The sequence below is a fragment of the Rhinolophus hipposideros genome (assembly GCF_964194185.1).
Source record: "Rhinolophus hipposideros genome assembly, chromosome: 9".
Lineage (NCBI taxonomy): Eukaryota > Metazoa > Chordata > Mammalia > Chiroptera > Rhinolophidae > Rhinolophus > Rhinolophus hipposideros.
This window is the reverse complement of record NC_138055.1, coordinates 22,150,424-22,173,999: the sequence shown is the minus strand read 5'-3', so window position 1 is coordinate 22,173,999 and position 23,576 is coordinate 22,150,424. Positions and strand designations below refer to the sequence as shown.

At 37.4% G+C, this 23,576-nt stretch overlaps 1 protein-coding gene across 2 annotated transcripts; it reads right to left on the bottom strand.

The window, feature by feature from the left end:
• Positions 1-336: 336 nt before the first annotated feature.
• Positions 337-23,072, bottom strand: USP44 (ubiquitin specific peptidase 44). 2 transcript variants are annotated; one of them, XM_081060397.1, is made up of 6 exons: positions 23,054-23,072; positions 12,809-14,301; positions 9,422-9,617; positions 7,248-7,356; positions 3,594-3,799; positions 337-2,186 (listed from the first exon to the last, which is right to left on the bottom strand). In XM_081060397.1, exons 2-6 carry the CDS (start codon positions 14,234-14,236, stop codon positions 1,993-1,995), a joined length of 2,133 nt encoding a protein of 710 aa, XP_080916523.1. In that variant the 5' UTR covers positions 14,237-14,301; positions 23,054-23,072; the 3' UTR covers positions 337-1,992. The 2 variants fall into 2 exon arrangements, with proteins under 2 accessions (XP_080916523.1, XP_080916524.1); XM_081060398.1 differs by lacking the exon at positions 23,054-23,072 and adding an exon at positions 22,792-22,866.
• Between the last annotated feature and the right edge of the window lie 504 nt (positions 23,073-23,576).

Genomic DNA, 23,576 nt, shown 5'->3' with positions numbered 1-23,576 from the left:
TTTACTTTTATTTTAATATACTGGTTTTCTTTTTAGATCAGATTTAGGTTTGCAGCATAATTGAGCAGAAAGTGCAGAGTTCCCATCTACCCCCCTGACCTCACACAGTCTCCCCCATAGGTTTTAGTTTTAAGGGATTAAATAAGGCTAAGCCATTTCGTTTCTTTCTCGTATATTACATTGGAATAAGTACTGAGACAAGCAACTATACCATTATAAACAACATAGCTTCCATGTTTGTTTTTAAAATATCCCACTAAAATCAGATGCTAAAATGTACAAAAGTTAACCTAAGTATAAACTAATCCTTGAAATTAGAAAAGGCCAGACTCAGGTATCTTGACCACATAAATCTTTAATGAGGTATAATTACATTAACAGTTGAGGTAACAACTTGCATAGGTATTTAATGATTTTAAACCTTGGTCATTTAACACTCAAGCTGTATTTTTGGCATTAAATGATTGGTCTGTTCAGTGATAAATTTTCATTGCACTTCACAATCAGCTGCCCCAGATGACTTGTTCTCTGAAATTGAAGGGAAATTTGCTAATAGAGGTCCTAGTATCATCACTAGTGTAGATGATCACTAGTGGACAACAGCATTCTATAGGATATTGTCTCATTAAAATTTCAACCTGCAAACAAATCCACTGAAGAAAAAAATGATAAATGATCTTCCAGTGGTTAACACTGAGCTCAGATCTTACACACATGATTAATAGAATTTAGTGGATTCTCCTATTTCTGAGATAAAATTAGCAGCAGGATTTTAAAGAGATCTAGTAAGATTATTAGGGAAGAGCAAAGTATACATTTTTAATAAAATTCAAGTTTAGATAATTTTTTAAAATGTCAGAGTCCAGTGTCTGAATATCTAAGAGGCTCCTAGTATTCACATAATCCCAGCAAGATGAAGTAATCCAGGCTTTAGTTATTTAGGAAAATTAGATGCGTGTTGCCCAGTTGCCAGTTATGAACAGTTATCTTTGCCCTATGTAATTTTTTTCTCAAGACATTTTTATTCCTTTAAAAATCTCAAGAAATGATGTACAAAGCGTTAAGATCTAATGTTAAACATTAAAATGGACTCATTCAAGTTAAATTGTACTTGTATAACAATACAGTTTAGTAAATTCAAATTTTTGATATGACTGCTTGATTAGAATCAGACAAACCTGTTTGCTGCTAGACAAATCAACATTATAAGTCTCAGCCATCATTGTTTTCATGTCCATAGTACTGAAGTCACTTAAACATACTACTTATAAAGCTGTCATTTTCATTTGTATAGTTTGACTATGCCAAATAAAGAACAATTATTAAAACTTAAATTTTTGGAAAAAAAAAATGAAGTTCCATTAATGAAAATAATGTCTTCGAGTCCTGTCGAGTCCTGTAACACAAAGTCTCAGGAACATCCATGAGTGTGATTGATGAGTATTTAGATGATACTGTGATACTTGTCTTTGAAAGTAGTTGTTTAACTTCTGTTAAGGGGCAAAGGTAACTTCAATATGCAAATGTCCTGAAATAAATGCCTCTTCTTTTTTCTTTTTGGTAAGACTATTAGTGAAGAAAGTGTCTCTAATTTTTAATTGAATAAGAATTTGTATACAAAATAGCTATAAAACATAAATAAGAAATGTATAAAATGATGCCACCTGAACTTCTTCAGTCCAAGATTGCAAATTCATGATCTGAGCCAATTGAAAACATCAAAATATAAGAGAGGTAACAACAGTCTGAGGTAAACACTAAAAGCTTAAAACTCCCAACTACTTGAAAAAAGTTTAGTTAGCTGCTGACATTGAAATACATGTATTGATGCTAATTTTGTCCCTGTAAAAAGATTTGAAGTTAGATTCAAAATGTATAAACATAGTGTGCACTGATTCATAAGTAAAAAATAAAAACAATGAAGCTCAAAATTTTATGTCAGCCCTTTAAAAAAAGTATATATACAAATCGCAAGAAGCCCCAGTCTTTGGATCAGCTAAGGATTTCATTAGAGGTATCAGCTTCTTCATTGGGATGTAGGCTACCAGACAGTTCTGCAGGCAAGAGTTTAGAATGTCCATTCTCAGTAACTCGCTGGGTATAAAACAAGATATAAGCTTGGGCCTTGCATACTTCATCCATAGTGCACATGCTTAGCTTGGAATCATTGCAGTGTACCCAGAATCCTAGAGTGAAGCACAGAAATACACCTTAACGTTTATAAAGGAATTTTAGAAATTTCTAGTATAAATTAAAACATGGATTTAGAGGCATTAGTTTCAGTGAGTTGTTTTAAATTTATTTTTCAATTATAGCTGACATACAATATTAGCTTCTGGTGTACAACGGTAATTAGACATTTATATACCCTGACTAGTCTAGTACCCATCTGGTACTAGATAGTTATTACAATATTACTGACTATTCCCTATGCTGTACGTTAACTACTTATCCCCTTGACTACTTTTATAATTGGGAATTTGTACTTAATCCCTTTCACCTTTTTCACCCATCCTCCCAAACCCCCTCCCATCTGGGGGTCATTAATTTGTTCTCTGTGAGTTTGTTCCTTTGTTTTTCAGACCCCACATGTTAAGTGAAATCATGATATTTGTCTTTCCAACTTCTTTCACTTAGCATAATAGCCTCTACCTCGATCCATGTTGTCACAAGTGACAAGAATTTATTTTTTTCATGGCTGTGTAATATTCCTGTGTGTGTGTGTGTGTACACTAAACCTTTATCCATTCATCTATCATTGGACAATCAGGTTGAGTTAAGCTATTTTTGAAGGGAAAATAATCGTCTAGACAATTCACTTCTTTTAATGAGAAATGTATGGGCAGTATGTTACTCGAATTGTCTATCTACCTTTATCCTAGAAGTAACTTGAAGTTATAGAATCTGATTAGTTTGCTTGACACTATCTTTAATTTCTGGTATAATCTTACCAGTTATTGCTTTTGCTGTTTATCATACTATAAAGCAAATAGTGTACAACTAACTCTTGATAGTTTAAATTGTCTTCCTGGATTATTTGGATGTTTTGTCCACACCTCTTCTCTGTTTTTTTGTATGTGATGGGGCCAGGAGAAATAGGAAGGAGGAGGACACTCATTCTTTGTAGGGAAAGAGGAAACAAAATGTGAACCCTAAATCCAATCATTTTTGCTACCTATGAAGGGTCCACGGAGGCAGTAAATAAAAGTGAGTTTTATATGTTAAAGCTCAATGCCTATGATCCCCTGGTTCATTAGATGCTTAGTTGATTAAGAAACCAGTAAGCAGAGGACCTGCTCTTGCAAATGTGCCTTTAAGAAAAGACAGCACACTCTCTAACCTATAAATAATGAGACCATCCTTATTATCCTATCTTAACAGCGCTTAGAAGTGAAAACTGCAATCCCGCAGAAAATGCCCTATTTTCTGCACAGGCCCTCAGTTTTTTATTAACAATATTTGTTTTCTTGAAAGAAAACAAGACGTCAAGTGGCTTTGCTTCAGATGATTTAGTGGCCAATTTAGAAATCACTCAAGCCTGAACTCCAGCTTCCAAGTCCAACCCAAGATAAAATGCTTTTTCCCATCTATACCTCCTTCAGAGTTATAGCAGTAGGCAGTGTAGTGTCCTGAGCCAAATCCTTTCCCATGGTGCATTACTACAGCAGATAAGTCATAGATAAAACATTCTGGTCTGAGGGATTTCAGGGACTCCCTGCAGCAATAGGGCTCCATGTTTAAGATTTCTTCAAAGCCAACATGAATACCAATTTTCTCCCGATTATTACGTCCAGACCACCTATGAACAAACCAGGGTACAATTATTAAGAAAATCAAGGGAAAATAACCATGTACTTACTGGTTTAGACAGTCATAATAAAATTTTAAAAAGGCCTCAGAGTACGGAATACAAATATATATATATATAAATATATATATATATAAATATATATATATAAAATAAAGGATATAAATAGAAAAATATTTTATATACTAAAGCTGGCTATAAATGGAGGAATTTAGGCTTATTTACTACATAAATAAAAGGTCTGGTCAGGTTTTAAAACTAAATATTTGCCTTCTGTAATTAGATGATAATATAGGAAAAATATTAACTTTTGAAAATTATGACTGTGACATTTGACCCCTTCTAACAGACAAATTCAAGGCACCAAAGGGTTTTTAATTCTTTATCGTCACAGCATGAAGAGACTATCCAGAGATTTGTTCTTGAGAGTCATAAGCTAGACCTTACTTGGGCAGGTGTGGGAAAAAAGAACCAAACAGGGCACCTCTCATTTTTCCTAATACTTCAATCCTTTTCAGACTAGGAAAAAACGGGAATTGTGGCCCTCTCCTGGGTATAAGTCAGCACAACACCATTAGTATCAAAACTCAAATAATGCCCCTGGACTTTCATTTTGTCAATGTGGTACTCATGCTTCCCCGTACTGGAGCCAAGCATAGCGATCAGTGTTTTTGTCAGATACATAGTATGACCTGGTGTTATGGGGAGAAATAATGTAATATATGGATTGTAGTTCTTTCAAGAGGTGATAATCCATTTAGGGTGGTGTGTGCAGAGACAAAAGATAGACTTAGATGAAAATGATAGTACTAAAGTACTAAAACATGATTTTAAAACAAATAGAGAAGGAAGAAAGGAATACAGACGGGTTATGGAAAGGAAAAAAATGTGAAAATGCTTCTTGGTACAATGTAAAAAGGCATGGAGCTGAAGGTGAGACTTGCACATTATTTATAGCATCTGCTGGACCAGCAGTCATCGCCCAATCTTTCCCCATGAAATGTATGAAAGATCCTGTGACTTTAGTAAAGATGGAAGACCAAGACATAAAATAATGGGACCTGCTTAACATGAGAAGTCCCTGTCATTCTCAAGTTATCTCTTTTACTTTCCCACAGAATTCAAACCTTAAAAAATTATGCTAAATAAATACTTGTAAGCCATCTACATAGAAAAAGTTCATCCCTATTATTGAATATCCAGTTTTTTCCTGCTAAAATACTTAAAAATAACAACAGATAACATTTATACCCGAAATTCATAATGATTCACTTCCGAGGAGAGGGGAAAGGACTAGGGCTGGGAGGCACGCGGGGAGCTTCTGAGCTGTTCGAACTATTCCATTTCTTAGGCTTCTGCAGAGAGCTCCTGCGAGCCTCTGCACAATCCCATGGTTCCTTTTGTCTTTTACACACCCTAGATATTTTATACACTGGCAAATACAATCGTACTTTTTAAATAGATAAAGAGAAAGGAGAAAGATAAATGTGGTGGGTAAAGGCAGCATAAACTATGTCTGTGAATCAGAAATAAAGCATGAAGGGTCAAAAATGTTTTGGGTGGTTTGGGCAGAAGATGGAAGAGAATAAGAGTCAAATAGGTTTATATTAAGGAGAGCTTCAAATGCCAGATTACATAGCAATTATGAAGAACAGGAGGTTCTGCAACAGTTTACAGTAAGTAGCCAATTAAGATATCAGTTTAAGTAAGAAAATTTAAATCCTTTCAATTTGAATCTCATACATATTCTCACCTCTCCATGCTCCCTGACCCGTGTTACCTGGTCCTGGAATACAGCATGACCGTTTTAACTAACCCTCCTGTTTTCGTTCCACTTGATTTTATATACAATGGCAGGTCTCACCTGCCTTTTCACTAAACCTTTTTTTGTATACCCTTCCCTGTTCCTTCCTCCGTAGCTTTGTTCCTATTGCTCCCTTGGGCTTAAAGTGCTCCTCCTTCCGTATACTCCCCCATTCATTCACTTAATAGATATTTTTGGCATCTACTGTGTGCAGAGGTTGGTGCTGGGCCTTGGTTACAGGGATGAAAAAAGACAAAATCCCTCTCATTACTAAGCTGGTTCAGTGGAAGGGGAGAGAAATAAGCACTAATTGCAAACTATAGTTTTTGCCAGTCAGCAAAATAGAGTAACGTGATACTGAGGGTTGTTGGGTGGCGCTACTTTTAAATATGATGTTCAGGGGAGTCCTTTCTACAGAGATGACATGTGAATTGAGACGTGAATGATATAAAGCCCCATCTGCCATTAAAGAGGCTTTGGGAACATTTAGACATCAGCTAACCACCGTATTTTGTCATGTATAATGTGCACCCACGTTTTTTGCCCAAACTTGCAGGGAAATGGCATTAGTACTATCCATGTATATGTGCATCCTTATTTTTCCCTCACAAATTTCGGCAAAACCGTGCGCATTATACACGGTATAATACAGTACCTCCTCCAAGTCTCAGACAAATCAATTTGTTTATAGTTTGTGATACTTAGTATTTCTATTTCACCATTGTTTCTGTGCATGCCTGACTATAAGCTTCTTGAGAAAAGGATTCTATTTTATACATCCCAAATAATATTGAACAACATCTGCCTTTAAAAGCACTCCCATGATATTTGCTCACTATACCTAACTGAAATAACTGATAAAAGTTAACAGTGATTATCTCCGGCAAGTGGGACTGAGGTGTAAGAGGTACTTTTACTTTGGGCTTCATGCTGTAATGTTCGAAATAGTTTTAAACATATATTCATTCCTTCAATTGTTAAAAAAAATTAAACTATGGTCTTCAATAGTTTTCAAATCATAGCACATAAAGTAACTTCTCATTCCTCAAGAGAACAGCAGGCTCTCCGGTTAACATGGTTATTGCAAGGTATGAGACCATATGCTTTGATGATCCAACAGATTTGACAACTAAGTCACGTGCCTAAATACGTTTCTGAAGACTAGAGTTTTTGTTTAATTGCTTTGAATTGAACTGCTGTATCTTTGTTTAAATATTTTCCAAGGATGAAGCAATTGAGTCAAATACTCTCAAGTTATAGATTTAAAAATTTTACACCTAAAATATGCTGAACACTATAAGCAGAAACTTAGGAGAATATTACACAACTGGCCAAAATGTGAGGGGTCTGCTGATGAGCAATGCATTCTACAAGGGAAGCTAATCAGAAGGTTAGTTATTGAATATGGTGCCTCCTGGTCAAGGCTAGAGATAATGACAGAATTTCTTTTCGCAAAATAGAAAGCAGAAGTAGATGTAAGTCATCTACTAGCCAAGTATATAGCATTAACATTTAATTCATCACATGTGAAGCACTATAAAATACGAAATGATCAAGTTAGAAGTATATAGTTGGTAGGCTGCTGTTACTACTACTACAACAACTACTATTACTACTACTAGTAATACTACTAACCTGAATCGTTTGAGATGTAGTCTGAGAACCTGAGGTAGGTGGCAAATCGTAAGCTGTTTTTGAGCTTCTGTGAGTACAACTGGTTTTGTGGAAAACCTTCTACGCTTTGCTGTGATATCAAAGACAGAATGAGAATCAAATTTAAGGACACAAAGTAAAGCTGAGTAAACTTTAAATTCACACATGTATTAGCACTTAAATATCTACCATGTTACAGACATTGTATTGTGCTACAGGTAAAGACATGGCCTTGCCCTCAAGAAACTTATACTCACAATTAAAACAAAACAACTTAGGTGCTAGTCAAGGTGGACAGATGTGTAAACAATTAAGTAAAGGACTTAATGTAATCTTGCAAATAAGGCAATAGAATGATACAGTGCTATAATATTTAAAAATAGATTTGGCTATGACAAGTAGGAAAAGTTAAAACTCTCCCTAAACATACTTTAATATATACTCTTCCCAAATGCTCAATTTACAAGTTTCATGGTCAGTTCATTTACTGAGGCTAACCAAGGGGCATGGGTCCTTACTGTCCAGAATACCCATCCCCACTTCCTGAGGACCCACCCCAGCACTGGCCAAGGCCTGAGAAACCAGACCTTTACTAGCTCTGCATCGGAGGCCTCCCGCAGTGTCTCGCTTTTGTTATTTTAGCACCAGATCTTAAACGAGTGGAACTTAGGATTCTTTTTGTTATCCCCTCTGCTTCTCTAGAATTCCACCCATGGATAGTGTCCTGCAGTCTCTAGCTGGGCCATTGGCTACCAAAGTTTGCTTTTGATGTCCAGGAGCCGTCTTGCAACTTGTACACCAGCTCTGATTCCAACCTAGCAATAGCTGCTTCTCATGTAGGAGGTGAAATCAGTCCACTATGAAACTGTTCTCTAAGCCATCTCCACTTGCCACCAGAAGCCTTTCCTTTAAGGTCTATGCCCTGAGATCCAGGTATCTGGCTGCTGTTGAATGACCTGGACCTACCTTTGGATCATTTCCCAGAATATATGGTCCAAGTGTAGCTGGATAAGGGATTTCAGTTCCTTGACTTATAATTTTAAGCATTTGCCTTTAGGTATTAAAGTAACTCTTTCAAGCCTTCATTTGGTAGACCCAGCAGACACACACAAACATATTATAAAACCATATTCTGCATTTGTTCATCATACTGTTCTATTCCCAGATTTGGTGATAAAGCATCTTGAACCATTCACATTTATGTCCAAGAAAAAAAATATTTCACCATACAAATATGATAAAGGTTTATTTTTTTCCTAGTCTTATAAATCTTAGGCTCCTTATAACAGAGTTCGTATTAGACAGCACTCAGAAAACAATGCTAGTATAAATTGTTCCATAAAAATCACCAACTGAGGAGACATTTTTTCAATGCTGGAATATCCAATGTTTCTTTTACATCACCTTAGAAGTTTAATATCTAAAGCCCTAGAATCATTTTTTCAGATATGAAAATTAGGAAGAATACCTGAAAATAAACACTAAAATGCCATGTACACATTAATAGAAGAGATAAAAATAGAACAGATCTAATGTGTTTTTATACACCGTTCCCCTGGAGGATAATGCTTTTCTTTCATTGAAATAACTGTTTCATCCCCCAGTGTTGGGTGTCTGTGTTCACCTCTATTAGAGAGCTTATCACAGTGTATCTTAATTATCTGTTTCCTCCTTTAGGTATGTGAGTACCTTGAAAGTGTCTTACCTTGATCCATAGCAACTAGAACAATGACTAGCATAGAAGAGATAGTAGACGGTTTCTGAATAAATCTTGGTTTTTATAAAGTCAATCTCCACATAAGGAATTCAGCCATATATTATTGCCATTTATTTCAGTACTAATATGATGCTTTCCTTTTACTATTCCTTTTGCTATTTTATTCTGCCTCACCTATTAAATTTTTTATTTTATGAGTCCTTTCCACAATTGACTACAGGATCAAAACAATTTTAATGTCATCAATAAGGCAAAACATACACAGAGTTCACAAATGCCAATTATAAAATAGAAATATCTAGCCCAGTTTCATCTGAAGAACTAACAAAGAAGTTTATTTCCATAATTGCTATTCAAGGAACTTTTCCAAGCTTCCTTTCATTTGTGTTTCTCTTTGCTAATCTTAGAAAAGCAAAGAGAATATATGGTCTCTACTTACAGTTACACTGGTCACATACGTAGATTTTTCCTTCTAAAGGTTCTGTTTCTGTGAATTTGGCCAACATTTCAGTAACTAGACATGGCTGGGAAGCAGTATCTTTTCCACTGCATTGGTATCTTTCTGGAAATTCCAATGACAAGTCCCAGAAAGATTCTATGGTATTCGATTTGTTGTCACATGCAAGACATGTAACCTGCAAATAAAAATATTAGTTTCTCAGATTACAATCCTTCTATCAAAACATTTACTCCTTTCACTAGAAGTCATTGCCAATAAAAAAAGAAGCTTTTCTTCTGAAAATGCACTATCAGAATTCTGAATAATCTGTTTTTTTATTTTAGGGAGTTTTTTTATTATAATTTTCCTTCCAAAAGACTGCCATTAAACCCATTATGCATTGGTGGGCTTTAACTACTAGGCATTCAAAAAGTTCCAAAGCCATTAGTCAAATTTGAATTTAAGTAAAAAACCAAACTATGGGCTCATTTAATCAAATATACATTATGTCTGTGTATATATGTATATATGATATTTATGTGCATTTAATTTAATGTGTTTAGATAAGTAGACTCGATGTTCTTTGCCCTTTTTCCTTTGTCTTTTACGAATTCTCTCCCCAAATTCTTATAACCTCTTAACCATGATACACATAAAATACTATTAGTATATTTTTATATACAGTATATTACTCTATATACAGATTTTGAAGCCCTACCAACTGATAATTTCAAAAGACAACACATATGACAAATAATGATGTCATACTCCCACTTAAAGCAAACATCACTACATTAAAATCCTCATAAACATATAGGAACCACAAAGAATATGAGGCACCTCTAACAATTTACATAGGAAATACAGTAACTGGAAAGGAAAAGAATAACGTCAGTGAAGAATTCTGCAGGATTTAATGTCAACAAACACTGCAAATAATTGAAGACAGGCTTTATAGACCTAATAATCCACACAATATGAAATACAGCTGACACTTGAACAATGCATATAACTTTTGACTACCCAAAAACTTAACTATTAATAGCCTACTGTTGACCAGAAGCATTACTGATAATATAAAGTTGATTAACAGATATTTTGTATATGTGTTATATACTGTATTCTTATAGTACAGTAAGCTTGAGAAAAGAAAACGTCATTAAGAAAAATCATAATGAAGAGAAAATACATTTACAGTATTTATTGAAAAAAATCCCCTTATAAGCGGACCTGTATAGTTCAAACCTGTGTTGTTCAAGATTCAACTGTGTTACTAAGTTCTTTCATATAAGCTACATTCCTGGAACATGCAACAAAATAAAGAGCCAATTGTAATGTAGATTTTAAGATTTAAAAAATTGTCACAAAGAAAAGAATACTCCTGGCATTTAGTCTGGGGACTCACTACGGCCAAGATTTGTCCTTTTAAGAAGTTTCTGGAATTAAAAAAAACAAAAAACAAAAATAACCATTTCAACAACTAACCATCTCAATCTCCTGAGATGACCGGTAAGCCTAAGAGTTTATTACATGTTTAAAGGGACAAGAGCAAAAATCCAGCAAAACAATTTTTATTAATTTCAAAATTCATCCATAAAAGAAAAAATAAGAACATACTGAACTCTCACATTATTTGAAATACAAAATGGTAACTTTCTGGGAAGAAATATGTAATTAAGTATCAAAAGTCCTACTCTACACAAAGTAATTAATTCTACTTCTAGGACCCTGTCTTAAGGAAATCATTAGGAGAAATATGTTAATTGAACATGAAATTATAATAATGGAAAAATTGGAAATAGATTACAAGTTAACAATGGGGGAATGGTTAAATAAACTGTGGTATATACATATGATGGACATTGAAATGGTGTGAAAAGAATTGTCAAAAATTTTAATTACTGAAAAATCTTTACATTAAATGAAAAAATGAAGAAAGCAGGTAATATTCAACACGAGAACACAATTAGCAAAAAAAAAATGCACAAATGTGCAGAAGAAAAAAATAGAATGTACTAAAATATTAATCGTTTTTTGTGTGGGTTGTGGGGTTAGAGGATACTTTTTTTTCTTCCGCATAGATTTACTGTATCATATAGGTTTTTTATGACTACATATTACTTTTATTTATAATAGTTTATTTTAAGCTTGTGCATAAAAGTTAGAAATGACAGAGAAAGATGGTGAAAAAACAAAATTGCATGCAACACAAGAAGCACAACTCTTATCTGCTAATTGGCACATGTAGAATCTTTACATTTCTGAAACATTAAGTGAAATAAACTTGACAGATATTCCCAAAAATAATTACATTTGAAATATTTAAAATACATTCCAGAACAGTATGCTATAAAAACAAAAGGTGGTATCATTACCATGAAAGTTGAACTGAGAAACAGGCAGGTATGCAGGAGAAGAAAATGACCTACTTAATTGCCTTAGTTAAAAACCATTTTTTTTAAAGTTCTATGCTATGAAAAAATAGAGAAGCTTATGTCTAGTAATAGTCTATTAACAACTCTACTCATTATAATCATTAATTAGATGGAAGATTCTGGTTTTATGATTCCTTTTCACAAGGGAAATTTTTTACAGCTATAATCCATTTAAGATTATTCTAGATAAAATCACATTATTTACCTTAAAATTTCCCTACCTACTTGTTAACGCTTTCAGACAGTACTCCTTGGTCCCTAAAATGACTCAGGTGTGCACCAAATTCATTCCCAGTATATCAGGATCTTCTAATCTATTCCCTATGGGATTGAACCCTCTTCTCAGTCTCTCAGAGAATGAATGTAGTATTTTTAATCTAAGAAACTCTGTTTCTGGGGGCCAGCCCAGTGGCTCAGGTGGTTAGAGCTCCATGCTCCTAACTCTGAAAGCTGCAGGTTCGATTCCCACATGGACCAGTGGGCTCTCAACCACAAGGTTGCCAGTTCAACACCTCGAGTCCAGCAAGGGATGGTGGGCTGCGCCCCCTGCAACTAGCAACAGCAACTGTACCTAGAGCTGAGCTGTGCCCTCCACAACTAAGACTGAAAGGACAACAACTTGACTTGGAAAAAAAAAAAGGCCTGGAAGTACACACTGTTCCTCAATAAAGTCCTGTTCCCCTTCCCCAATTAAAAAAAAACAAAAAAAAACCCTGTTTTTTTAATTCCCTCTTCCCACAAAAAAGCTTTCATACTGTGGACATAAAACCACTTATAATGATTTATGAAGGAAACAGTAAATAAGTGAGCTGACTTTATACATATTTGTAAGCGATTTTGACCTGAAAACAGTACTGGTTCTCATACACTAGATATACAGAGAATACGCATTTTTTAGGTTTCACTTTATGAATCCCACACAATAAAAATGATTATTTTTAAAAATCCATACCTGACTAATAAGTTGTCCATGAAAAATGTTATTCACAACATTCAGAACCTGTTTGATAAGTTTCCTTTGGGAAGTGGGGATAATAGCTGGTAACCTGGTGCCAGTTGTCTCTAGTTCATGTTGTATTTTATCCAAAAGTTCACAAAGAAATTCCTGAGCGTCTTGCTGGGCATAACCACGGAAAGCAGGAATGAGTCTCCACACCGAGTGTAGCATGGCGAATGGTGAGACCAAGGCCCACTTGCCAGACCACATGACTTGGAACAAAGTATGCAGTTCATGACAGAGAGAAATATATTGTGAACTTGACTCCCTTAGCTGAATAAGTTCCATCTTTCTACTCTTTGATGCTCCACCACTTACTCTGGATGATAAACTTGGATGTTTAGAGCGAACACACCGTGTATCTTTTTCTTGGCATTCATTCACTTGATACACTGTATCTGTGACTGGTAGATGCTTACAAGACGATCTTGTCTTATCACTAGCTGTCACAGCCAGCCATCGGTTCAGATCAAGTTTTAAGAAACATTGTCGAAAAATAAGTAAATGACTCAACACTTGGAGAACAGAATTCATATAGCAAGTGTTTCCCAAATTTCTCAACCCTGTTACACCAGGAGTTACTATTGACCTTCGTTTAACTGAGTCGTCACTGGATTTTTTTAATTTTACATCTTCTGAGGTAGATACCACATTATCTTTTTTTGCTGGTGATGCTGGGGTTTGTAGCGGTTCTTGAATAGGAACTATTTCTATGGTAGTGGACTGAGCTAGACCTTGCAAACGTAAGCTCTTTCTTGGAGGCATACTTTCCAATTCTGCTTTAACTTGATGCTCTAATTGTTGCTGTCTTTTTTTCACTTCTTTTTTGTCTATTTTTTCCTGAAATTGTTCTTTTTGCCTTTTTCTTCCAAAGGGTGATTGTTCAAACCAAATTCGAAAGATTTTACCCATTAGGATCCTTCTCCTGTGCCACAGAGCAGTATACATTTGATCTTCATTTTGAAGCAGAGATTGGGCACCATCATGTAAGAAACAAGCATCATCACTTATTCCCATAGACCGTAAAATCCTCCCACTACGAGTGGTACAGTGATAATTTTGACTTTTGATTGCATTTAATGTACTTCGTAGTAACTTCAGGTCTCCAGTCGCATTATCATTAAGAACATAATCATCACAAAAGTAACAAAAAACGTACATCTCGTTCACCTCTAATGCAACAGGATGATTGCTTTCTTGAAAGTGCTTCAGTGCATGTTCTTCAATATACCTTCCACAGGCAACATGGGGACAGCTCAGGCACGCCCAAATCGACTCAGTTGTATTGCAGTCCACACAATGCCATTTCTGAGGGCTGAAGATGGAATGGTCTTGAGCAAGCAGCAACTGCCCAATGTGTTTGCACTTATCCATTGTTAACATTTAGTCAGTCTAGCTGAGAAACACATAATCCAAAAGTCTCTGTTCGCACCTGAAATATCTGAAAACTAAGCAGAACAATGCCAATTTTAATAAAATAAAAACAAAAGGCCCATATTTTTCTTTTTTTTACAAGGTATTTTTCCAAGAATAATTTTATAAGTTTACTCCCTCTGCTCTCAATTTCTGGGCTGCCTGTCAGAATACCATAGGCAATTCTCACATTTCTCTTGCTCTAGACTTCTCTAATCTCTCACCCATCTTAACTCTGAAAGAACATATACTCTTCACTTTACTTTCTGAAAGGGGTTCCCTTGAAAAATGTTTTAAGTTTTCTGCTACCATCTATTGGTGAATAATGGGTAGTGACCACTTTTCACTGAACTAGAATAAGATACATCCTTTTTACCCAATAGTCTGAAGGCAGTTTAAGATTGGGGCTGGCAAGGCCAAAATATATCTCCCATAGTACCTACATTCTGAGAGCCCTATGTGGCGTTACTATAGCATAATCATAGTTAAAAGCACAGGTTTTGAAGCAAAAAATCCCACATTTGGTTTGAATTCTACCTCTGCTACATCACTATATATCTGATTTGAGCAAATAGCTTAACTTCTCTAAACTTCATCTATAAAACAAGGAAAATCATACCAAGTTCAAAAAGCAGAAGAATTAACATAAAATACGAGTATTGATCTGACACATAGTAAATGCTCAATAAATGGTAGCTATCGTGAATAAACCTTAATATTCTCTTCTATTTATTCAAATAAATTAAATATTCCACTTAATTACCATTTTAAATTTGGCTTTCCATTAGTAAATCAATAATGACCGTTAATTCATGATTCTATAACATACTCTGATTTGATACACTTGACGGTTTGCCTTAGGAAGATAGAAAGACAGAAGGGGGGAATGCTTTTGTGTTTGAATAGACTCACAGGAATGTGCAAGGATGTGTAAGCAAATAAAGAAAAAAGAGGAAGAATATTAAGTGGATTGCCATATGATGAACTTTCACATTCTGGCAGGCCAAAGCATTTTCTGAAATTATAAGCTTATTCTAAAACACATACACACATACATACACACACACACACACAGCCAACATAATAAAACAAAACAAACAAAAACCTATGTGATTTTGACCCCGAAACTTGTTCCTTTAACAGGTAAAATCAGGAACACTTCTGATACAAGTCCTAAAAATAGTGAACCAAATTCTAGTTAAAAAGTAGGGATCACAAAAATATTTCCTTCATTGATTTAACATAGAGTGAACACAAATTTCAGGTCACAGGTGGGGATCTACTTATAGAACACTTGGAACACTGCATGTAGCATGATCCATGCTTTAATTTTTTTAGGGCAGCAAAGACATGAATTTCAATGGTACTTCCAGGTGCTACCTCCAAGACCATAAGAAAAGTGCAAAGGTAAAGCTAATTTTTGGTTCCTTTCCACCTGTGTTTTTGTAAAATCTCCTAGCAGTCAGAGAGCCTGCACCTGCCCGCATTTCTTAACTTGTAATATAGGGTATCCTGAATATGGACTTAAGACTGACCAGTGACAACACTCACATGTGCACACATTTCATACACACATTTTAAGTTTCCTTTTCTTTCCTCAAAATTTCCTGAGGTCAAATATAATATTTTATTAGCACTCCTAACACGCAACAGTAGTTGCTAATGGCAAAATTAAGACATCTCTGATTAATATGTTCCATTATCCTAAATCTTTCCAGATACTGAGGCTACAAATCTTGGGAGTCATTCTTGACTCCTCTTTCACTCTCCCCACACCAATCCTTCAGGAAAAATGGTTGACTCTACCATCAAAATATATCTAGAATATGACTACTTATTACCTCTACTACCACAACCCTGGTCCAAGCCACAACAGAGTCTAACCTGAAGTACTGCAATAAGGCTCCTACATGGTCTCCCAGCTTGGATCCTTGTTACCACCAAATGTTTGCTCACCACACAGCAGCAGCGCACTCTGCCTTTAGACTCAGACAACCAGGGCCCAGACCTGACACTTTAGGGGGCCTCTGCTCTGGCCCTGTCCCATTATGGGGAGTCAGCAGAGTCAAGGGTATGTGACCATCTAGAAACTGCACATATCCCCAACTCCTGTTTCACTAGTACGTATTACCTGGTTCCTGGGACCCACTCACTGGTACCTGGGACCTGTAGAATTCCCTGCCCCAATCATCCCCAAGCCTGCTTCCAGGGCCTATGGGTAATAAAAAGCCACTAAGAATTCTGCAGAGGTAGATGACATGATCAGACATGTAGGTTGCAAAGGGATCTGAATTGCAGGTCTAGAGGAGAGATGGGTGATTAAAAGAGATGGGTGATTAACATCTACTACTCCAGATGTTATAAGGAAATTAAAGTTGTAGAAGTATTGAAGCAAAGATGGTAGCAGAGGTAGGTCAGTGCTAAACAAACATTGGTTGAAAGAACGGATTCAATATGGAGATTGAGAGAAGAATCTAGGGTTCTCTTCTATTTACTTTTATTTTAAAAGGATCTTATAAAAACAGATAATTTAGTTAAACAATTGTTTCTGGCAAGTCACTGACAATAACTCAAATGTTTGAAAAGATGAAGAGGGTAATGCTGTTTCTTTACACTCAAGGAAAATTATTTCATTCTAAAATTTTAAAGGAGTTGAGTTGACACCTAGTACAACATTCAGAAAAGGTGGCTCAAATTTTTAAAAACCTAGAAAAAATATATCACACACACACACACACACACACACACACACACACACACACATACACACACATACATATAGGGTGCCAAAAAATGTATACACATTTTAAGAAAGGAAAAAGCTGTATTAAAATTGTAATAATCAATATATACCGATATATGAATCAATCGGAATGATATATCAGAATTCAATATACCGACAGAAGATGAATACAAGTGATGTGTATACATTTTTTGGCACCCCCTGGTATATATATCCTGGGGTTATCTCTGGGTCATGGGACTGCAGATTATTTTATTTTAATTAATCCATATTTTAATGAACATATTACTTGTATAGTAAGTTTTAAGTAGGAATGATGTTACGTATACGAGTATGCTAAATTACACACCAGCTTATTCACTCTCTTTTCCTCCATATTCTGCAAATAAATTCCTTGGTTACAAGGAATTTTTCTATTTCATTGTATTTGTTACTAAAAATAACTATTTAGATGATGGCAAAGTCCCTGACCTTCAACAGGAAGTGGCCTATAATTGAATAGCATGATTCCATTTGATGCAAAATTGTGAATAGAGTGAAATGTTGATCAGAAGCCATCTCTGCCAGGTAATATAGCAGGGGCATGGTATCACAGCAAATGGTTAGAGAGCACACTCTGTAATCCAAATGCCCGAGCTTAACACTTGGCTATACTTACTATGTGACCTAGACAAATTATTTATGCTCCACATACCACAGTTTTCTTATCTGTAAAATAACACCAATAGGGTTGTTGACAGACTTATTAGAAAAATTTATATTTGCAAATCATTTAGAACAATTCCTGGCACTAAATAATATGGCCCTCAGTATATCTTAGCTTCCAATAATAATAACAATAATAATAATAATTCCTTATAGTTTCATCACTTTTAGTCAGGGGTTCCTTCTTCTCAGCCAAATGTGTGCTAAGCCCAACTAAGGTGCTAACTGATAATTAAGATGTTAGCCGAGAACTAAGGTCTGACCTCTCCCAGGGGTATTTGCATTTTAAAAGGGGGATCGCTCAAACATAAAAATCTTTTTAAAACTCCAAAGTACCAGAGGGTAAGGGGGGAAGAGGGCTCTAGAAGAGGGTAAATGGGGTCTAATATACGATGATGGAAAGAGAACTGACTCTGGGTGGTGAACACACAATGTGAGATATAGATAACATATTACAGAATTGTACACCTGAAATCTATGAAACTTGACTAACAATATCACCTCAATAAACTTTAATAAAAGACAAAAAAGAATAAAATGATGGAAAAAGTGGAAAAAAAATCCAAAGAAGTAAAACCAGAATGGTGGAATGACAGATCCTGAGATTAATATTTTAGAGTAGGGGGCCTATCTACCCTGTCTACTTATGAAAGAAACCAGTAGGAGATGGATGACCAAGGGAAGGGCAGGGAGGAAAGCAGGAGCTAGAGAGCCAGGGGGCTAGCACCACAGATCTCCAGTTTGCTCTGCTGCTTGGAGCCAAAGCTCAAAGACAGTTAGTAGGGTATCCCCAAAGGGGCCTCATCACTCAAACATGTAAAAGCTTGGAGGAAAAGAAAGGGGGATGGGAGTATTTTCTTGACACTTCCTATTTTCCTCTACTGGGTTCAGGGCACTTCTTTTCATTTGCTAATCCAATGCCGAGAAACTATGTATGGATTAAGTCTGGCTCCAGCAGACTGGATATGCGATTTAGGGCAGTATATTCATTTTAAAGAGATAACAAAACAGTTTTGTATCCCTCACATAAATTCTGATAAAATATTACCTGTACTAATACACAATGTCAACATAAAAATAGTCGAGATAAAAGTATATAAAAGTTTTTAATAAAATCTGTATATAAAGATTAAAATTATACTATCATTTTCTCATATATTTAAAAAATGTCTCACACTTGAAATTAATACTAGCTATGAAAGGACGTTTTTAAACCAAGTACGCTAATTTTTATTTTAAAGACACATACATTTATAAATATTTTGAAAGCTTTTTGTCATTCTTCACTGCTTAAAGACAATAAAAATTTCAAATTGTTTAAAAAACAAAACAAAACCCATTCAAACTATTCAAACTTTTCATGCTATGTAACTGAGCAAAAATTCCCCTTCAGGAAATTTCTAAAGTTTAAAAATAACTGTATTGGACTTATTGAAAGCTAATTATTGTAATATAGAGTTAGCATATCACTAAAGCAATTTTAAATAGAAAGCTAAGGGGTGGTCTGTTAGCTCAGTTGGTTAGAGTGTGGTGCTGATGGCACCAAGGTTGCCGGTTTGATCCTCGCATGGGCTACTGTGAGCTGCACCCTCCCTACAAAAAAAAAGAAGAAAGCTAAAATGAATGGAAGAGAAGGAAAACGGAAGAGCTAATCAGATATGGTATCTTTAGTCAAAGGTTTACATCGCACAAAAAAATCAAGTGAGATTACAGGTAAAATATTTAACCTGTTAAAAGTTCAACAGCACAAAATTGCTTTTATTTATCACCCAGTGAGGATTTTCTGAAATTTTCTTTTACTCACTGCAACGTACAATCTAGGCTTTAAGCATGTACAATACCTTTCTGATCCATATTAATGACTTTTCAAACCTCTTGTCATAATGAACTCATCCAACCAGCAACAGTTCGATAATCAGATCTAGATAGCTACCAAGTCTTTATCCTTAACCCTACCCTTTCTAAACCACTCTCAGACACACTACAAACTCAGCATACCTATACATCTTGCCTTCACAGACTAACTTCTTTTCTAATATTCTCTTATTAAAGATACTGTATTATCATTCAAGAATGAACAAATTGTTGAACCAATGAACACAATAGGCTCTCAAACTCTCCCTGCTTCCTCTTAGGTATGCTATTATGCCTATTATGTGCTTTGGTACCTCTCCTTGTCAATCATGATGTATTTCCTTTCCTTTATCTCTAGAAAGGCCATAGTTATTCTTTCTTCCTCCAGAGATCCAGACTCTATAATTACCCTGATCTCCCTTGAAACTCCTCATTAAACAATAAAGGATACCCTTTTTCCTTAGGCCTTCTTTATCTCTCTAACATGCCTCTCCTGAAGCACAGATTGAATCTAGTTGATGAGGTTCTAAGAAAAAAAGCCCCTGGAAAACAAGTTCTGCCACCAGATTATTTGAATTCCTCACCGATCACTACCTATATTTCATTCATGGACAATATTTATTATTAGTGTCACACCATCATACTTACACATCAAGCTACTGTAGCTAACTTCATAACGATGGGACATTTACACAGAGATCGAACGTCCTATTATGGGTCTGGTAAATTGAGTTCAAATATTTTATATATGTAAAACGCCTAGACCCTTTATCATTCTAATACACCCATGACTTGGCCTTCATAATAAAGTTTTTATAACGTCTGAAAGTGCTGTGAAAAATCAATTGTATTTCTTACAATTATCTTAATCTTTGCCAGAAAGCCAGTATTTGTAGAATCCTCCTGTATTTCAGTTATTTGTCACCTATTTAGGCTGGGACTAATGGCAAAACTGTCCCCCATTATTGAATCCAGAGAATGATTGGGCACACATTTCTCATCCCGATTACACTCCTAAACCAGTGGCCCCAGCCCCTCTTTAATCTCCCTCAACCAGACAACTCCATTAGAATCTGGAAACCACATTCTGTCTAACATTGTATGAAGGAGAAAAACTTCAAAGCTGGTTTTTCTGCTACCAAGAAGCCAAAATGTTGTCTTTCTCTGTACCCCTCCCTGTACCATTCAAAAACTCAATTCAACAAACATTGACAAGGGTTTTCCTCCATGTCAAGCAGTTAGTCAGGTGCTAGGGATACAAATTACAATCAGACTTTATCCAAAAAAACAACACAATGAGCAGAAAATCCTCTTGAACCTTACTTAATATAATTCAAGTGTGTAGAGGAAAGTTTGGTAGAGGTTATATATATGAAAGCTTATTCCTTTCCTTTTGTAGTACAAGAAGAAAATTCTGTGAAAAAGTTGATAAAGACAATTAGGTAGGAACAACATATTTCAAATATTTAACCCAAATCTTCAACAGATTTTCCAGTTTACATATTCCAAAAAGTGTATCACTGCGTATTATGCTAAACATGGATTCATCTATCACTTGTTAAAAAAGTCTGCAACAATTATTATTTTGGATGAAAAAAATGCACCATCAAAACAGCCAAAACATTTCAACTTTCTATGATGTATGCATTGAACTATTTGTTCAATATCAGAATATTTCTAAACTGTAACATGTAATAGTCTACTGATAAATACTGGATTGAAAAATCTGCCATCCAGTGCAAAATTAATGACTTAGTACAGAAAAAGCTGGAGAAATCTAAGTGGTGGGGGAGAGAAGCTACATGAGCCAAATGTTTTGAAATCTCTTTCAAACTCTGAAGTGCTAAATTAAGAACAAAAAGATCAGGGTGCCAAAATACGAAGTTTTCATCTCTTTCAGGACAATTGAATCTCATTGATTATTAAACATTCTATAACCATGTTCATAACTCAGGTTTGGCTTTCCGAATCTGATCACAGTGAACAGCCTTATTTTTCCTTGTTTACACCGAATGCTGTTTTTAAGGACATCTCAAAACGGAATTCCAGGCCCAGTGTTACTACCCCGCAGGCAGTTATTTAACAGATAATAAGGAATTCAAGTGCAGACCTCGAAAGTCGTATTTCCATCTAATTTCACAACCCTGTTACTTGCAAGATAGGACAATTACGGTTTAAAAGTGGGGAGTAAGGGAGGCTTGAGGATAAAGGGATTTTACCAACACGCTAAACTGTTATTTTTATTTGCAGAATTAAAACTGCAGATTATCCACTTAGCAGAATTTGCAACAGCTCCAATTTGCACTTAAAACAATTACCTCGTTTCACTTTCTTTTTAGGGGTGGGGATGGAGGCGGATCCTACCATTTCTTAAACTTGAGCGATCGCTTTTCTTTTCCACTTCTCCCGCTGACAGGTTTCTTATGCCCCCCCCCCCACCGCCCACCCAGTGATTTTAGCCTATTAGCATTCCTTCCCCCAAGACCAGCGGGAATGGTTTAGGAAGCTGGTATTCAAAAATCCTAAGTATCTCTTAAGTGGCAGCAGGTGCTGGCAGCAGTGGGACCCGAACGAAAGAGGGAAGGCAAGACATTCCCTCCAAACGGAGGACGAGAACCGCCCGCCGGTCCAAAGCATCCCACCGACGTAGAGCATCACTTTTGTCGGCACTCCACCCGGGGTAGGATGCGGTTTTATGTCGACCGGGCCAGCTCTGCAGGCGCCCCAGCCGGCATCACATTCTCGGTCCGGAGCCCGAGTCCGGGCACAATTCCCGCTCCGCATCCTCTCAAGTCCCGCACTTTCGCCCCTTCTCCTCCCAACTCGTCCCCCTCCAGCCCAGCGCTGGGTGGCCACCAGGTGCTTCCAGCCACAGGGGAGGCAGCTCCTCGCAGCAGCATCTCCGGGCTCTCGGGAGGCGGCCGGCCACCACTACACGGGCCAGGACACGGCGTGTGACCCACCGACACTTCCTACGGGCGCCAATTCTACGTTCGCTGGCCCCGCCGCCTCCCTCCTCGGCGTGCCCCCGGGCTCGCTCCCCTTGGTGGCTCTGCAGCCCCCTCTCCCGCCCTCAGACCCCTGCCCCGCCAGCCAGCTGCGCGGCGGGCCAACACCGCCAGGTGCATCCCGGCCCCGAGGGCTCCCGTCGGACCTCCACTCCCGCAGGGAGCCTCGCTCCGCCAACCGCCACAGCCGCGCGCGCGCCCTCACGCACACTCACCAGCCAGAGCGGCCGCGGCCATCTTAGCGCTCGCCCCCGGACACCCATAGCCACACCGCCCCCCGGTTCGGCGGCGGCTGCGGCCGAGGGAGGGCGCTACGTCAGAGGTGACGCGGCGGCCGGCCCGCCCCCTGGCCGTCGGAGCGCGGGCCTGTGCGCCGCGAGTGCGGGCGGGCGCGCTGAGGGGACGCGGCGCCGGCTTCTCCTAGCGCCCCTGGCTCTGCGCAGGCCGCGGACGCTTCCTCCTCGGCCGGCTCCGCACCTGTTGTGACCGCCGGGGCCTACGAGCTGATGAGATGCGGAATATTCCACCGCCGCCGTCACTCCTTCAGACTCACTCCGTCAGCGTCGACTCGTCTGGCAGGAACGCGGGCCCATTCCGTTCTCTTCAAACCCTGTCCAAATTAACTGGCGTCGACATGGTGTCAAGAAAAAAACGTCTCCTTCCTGAGGAAGGTTCCCTGGGGACCTTGTCAAGTGGGGTGGGCTTTGAGTTTGGCTTCCTCAGACAGCAGCATGGCGGGTGACGTCCCTGGATGCGAAGCTTTTGGAGAAATAAGATTTAAGGGACACGGAGAGGCACCTCGGTCCAAACCCGCGTATCTGACATTGCCAACGTAAGACGAGGAAGTCGTTCCCGAAAAGAAATGACGAGACGGAAGGAGAGAAATCTAGAGACACGCCAAGCCTTTAGATGCAAGACTAATACATGTCATGTTCACTGAACTTTGCGCTGAGCCCCGAGCCAGCTCTCCCTCCGCTCCGCTGTGTAGAATATTGAAAAT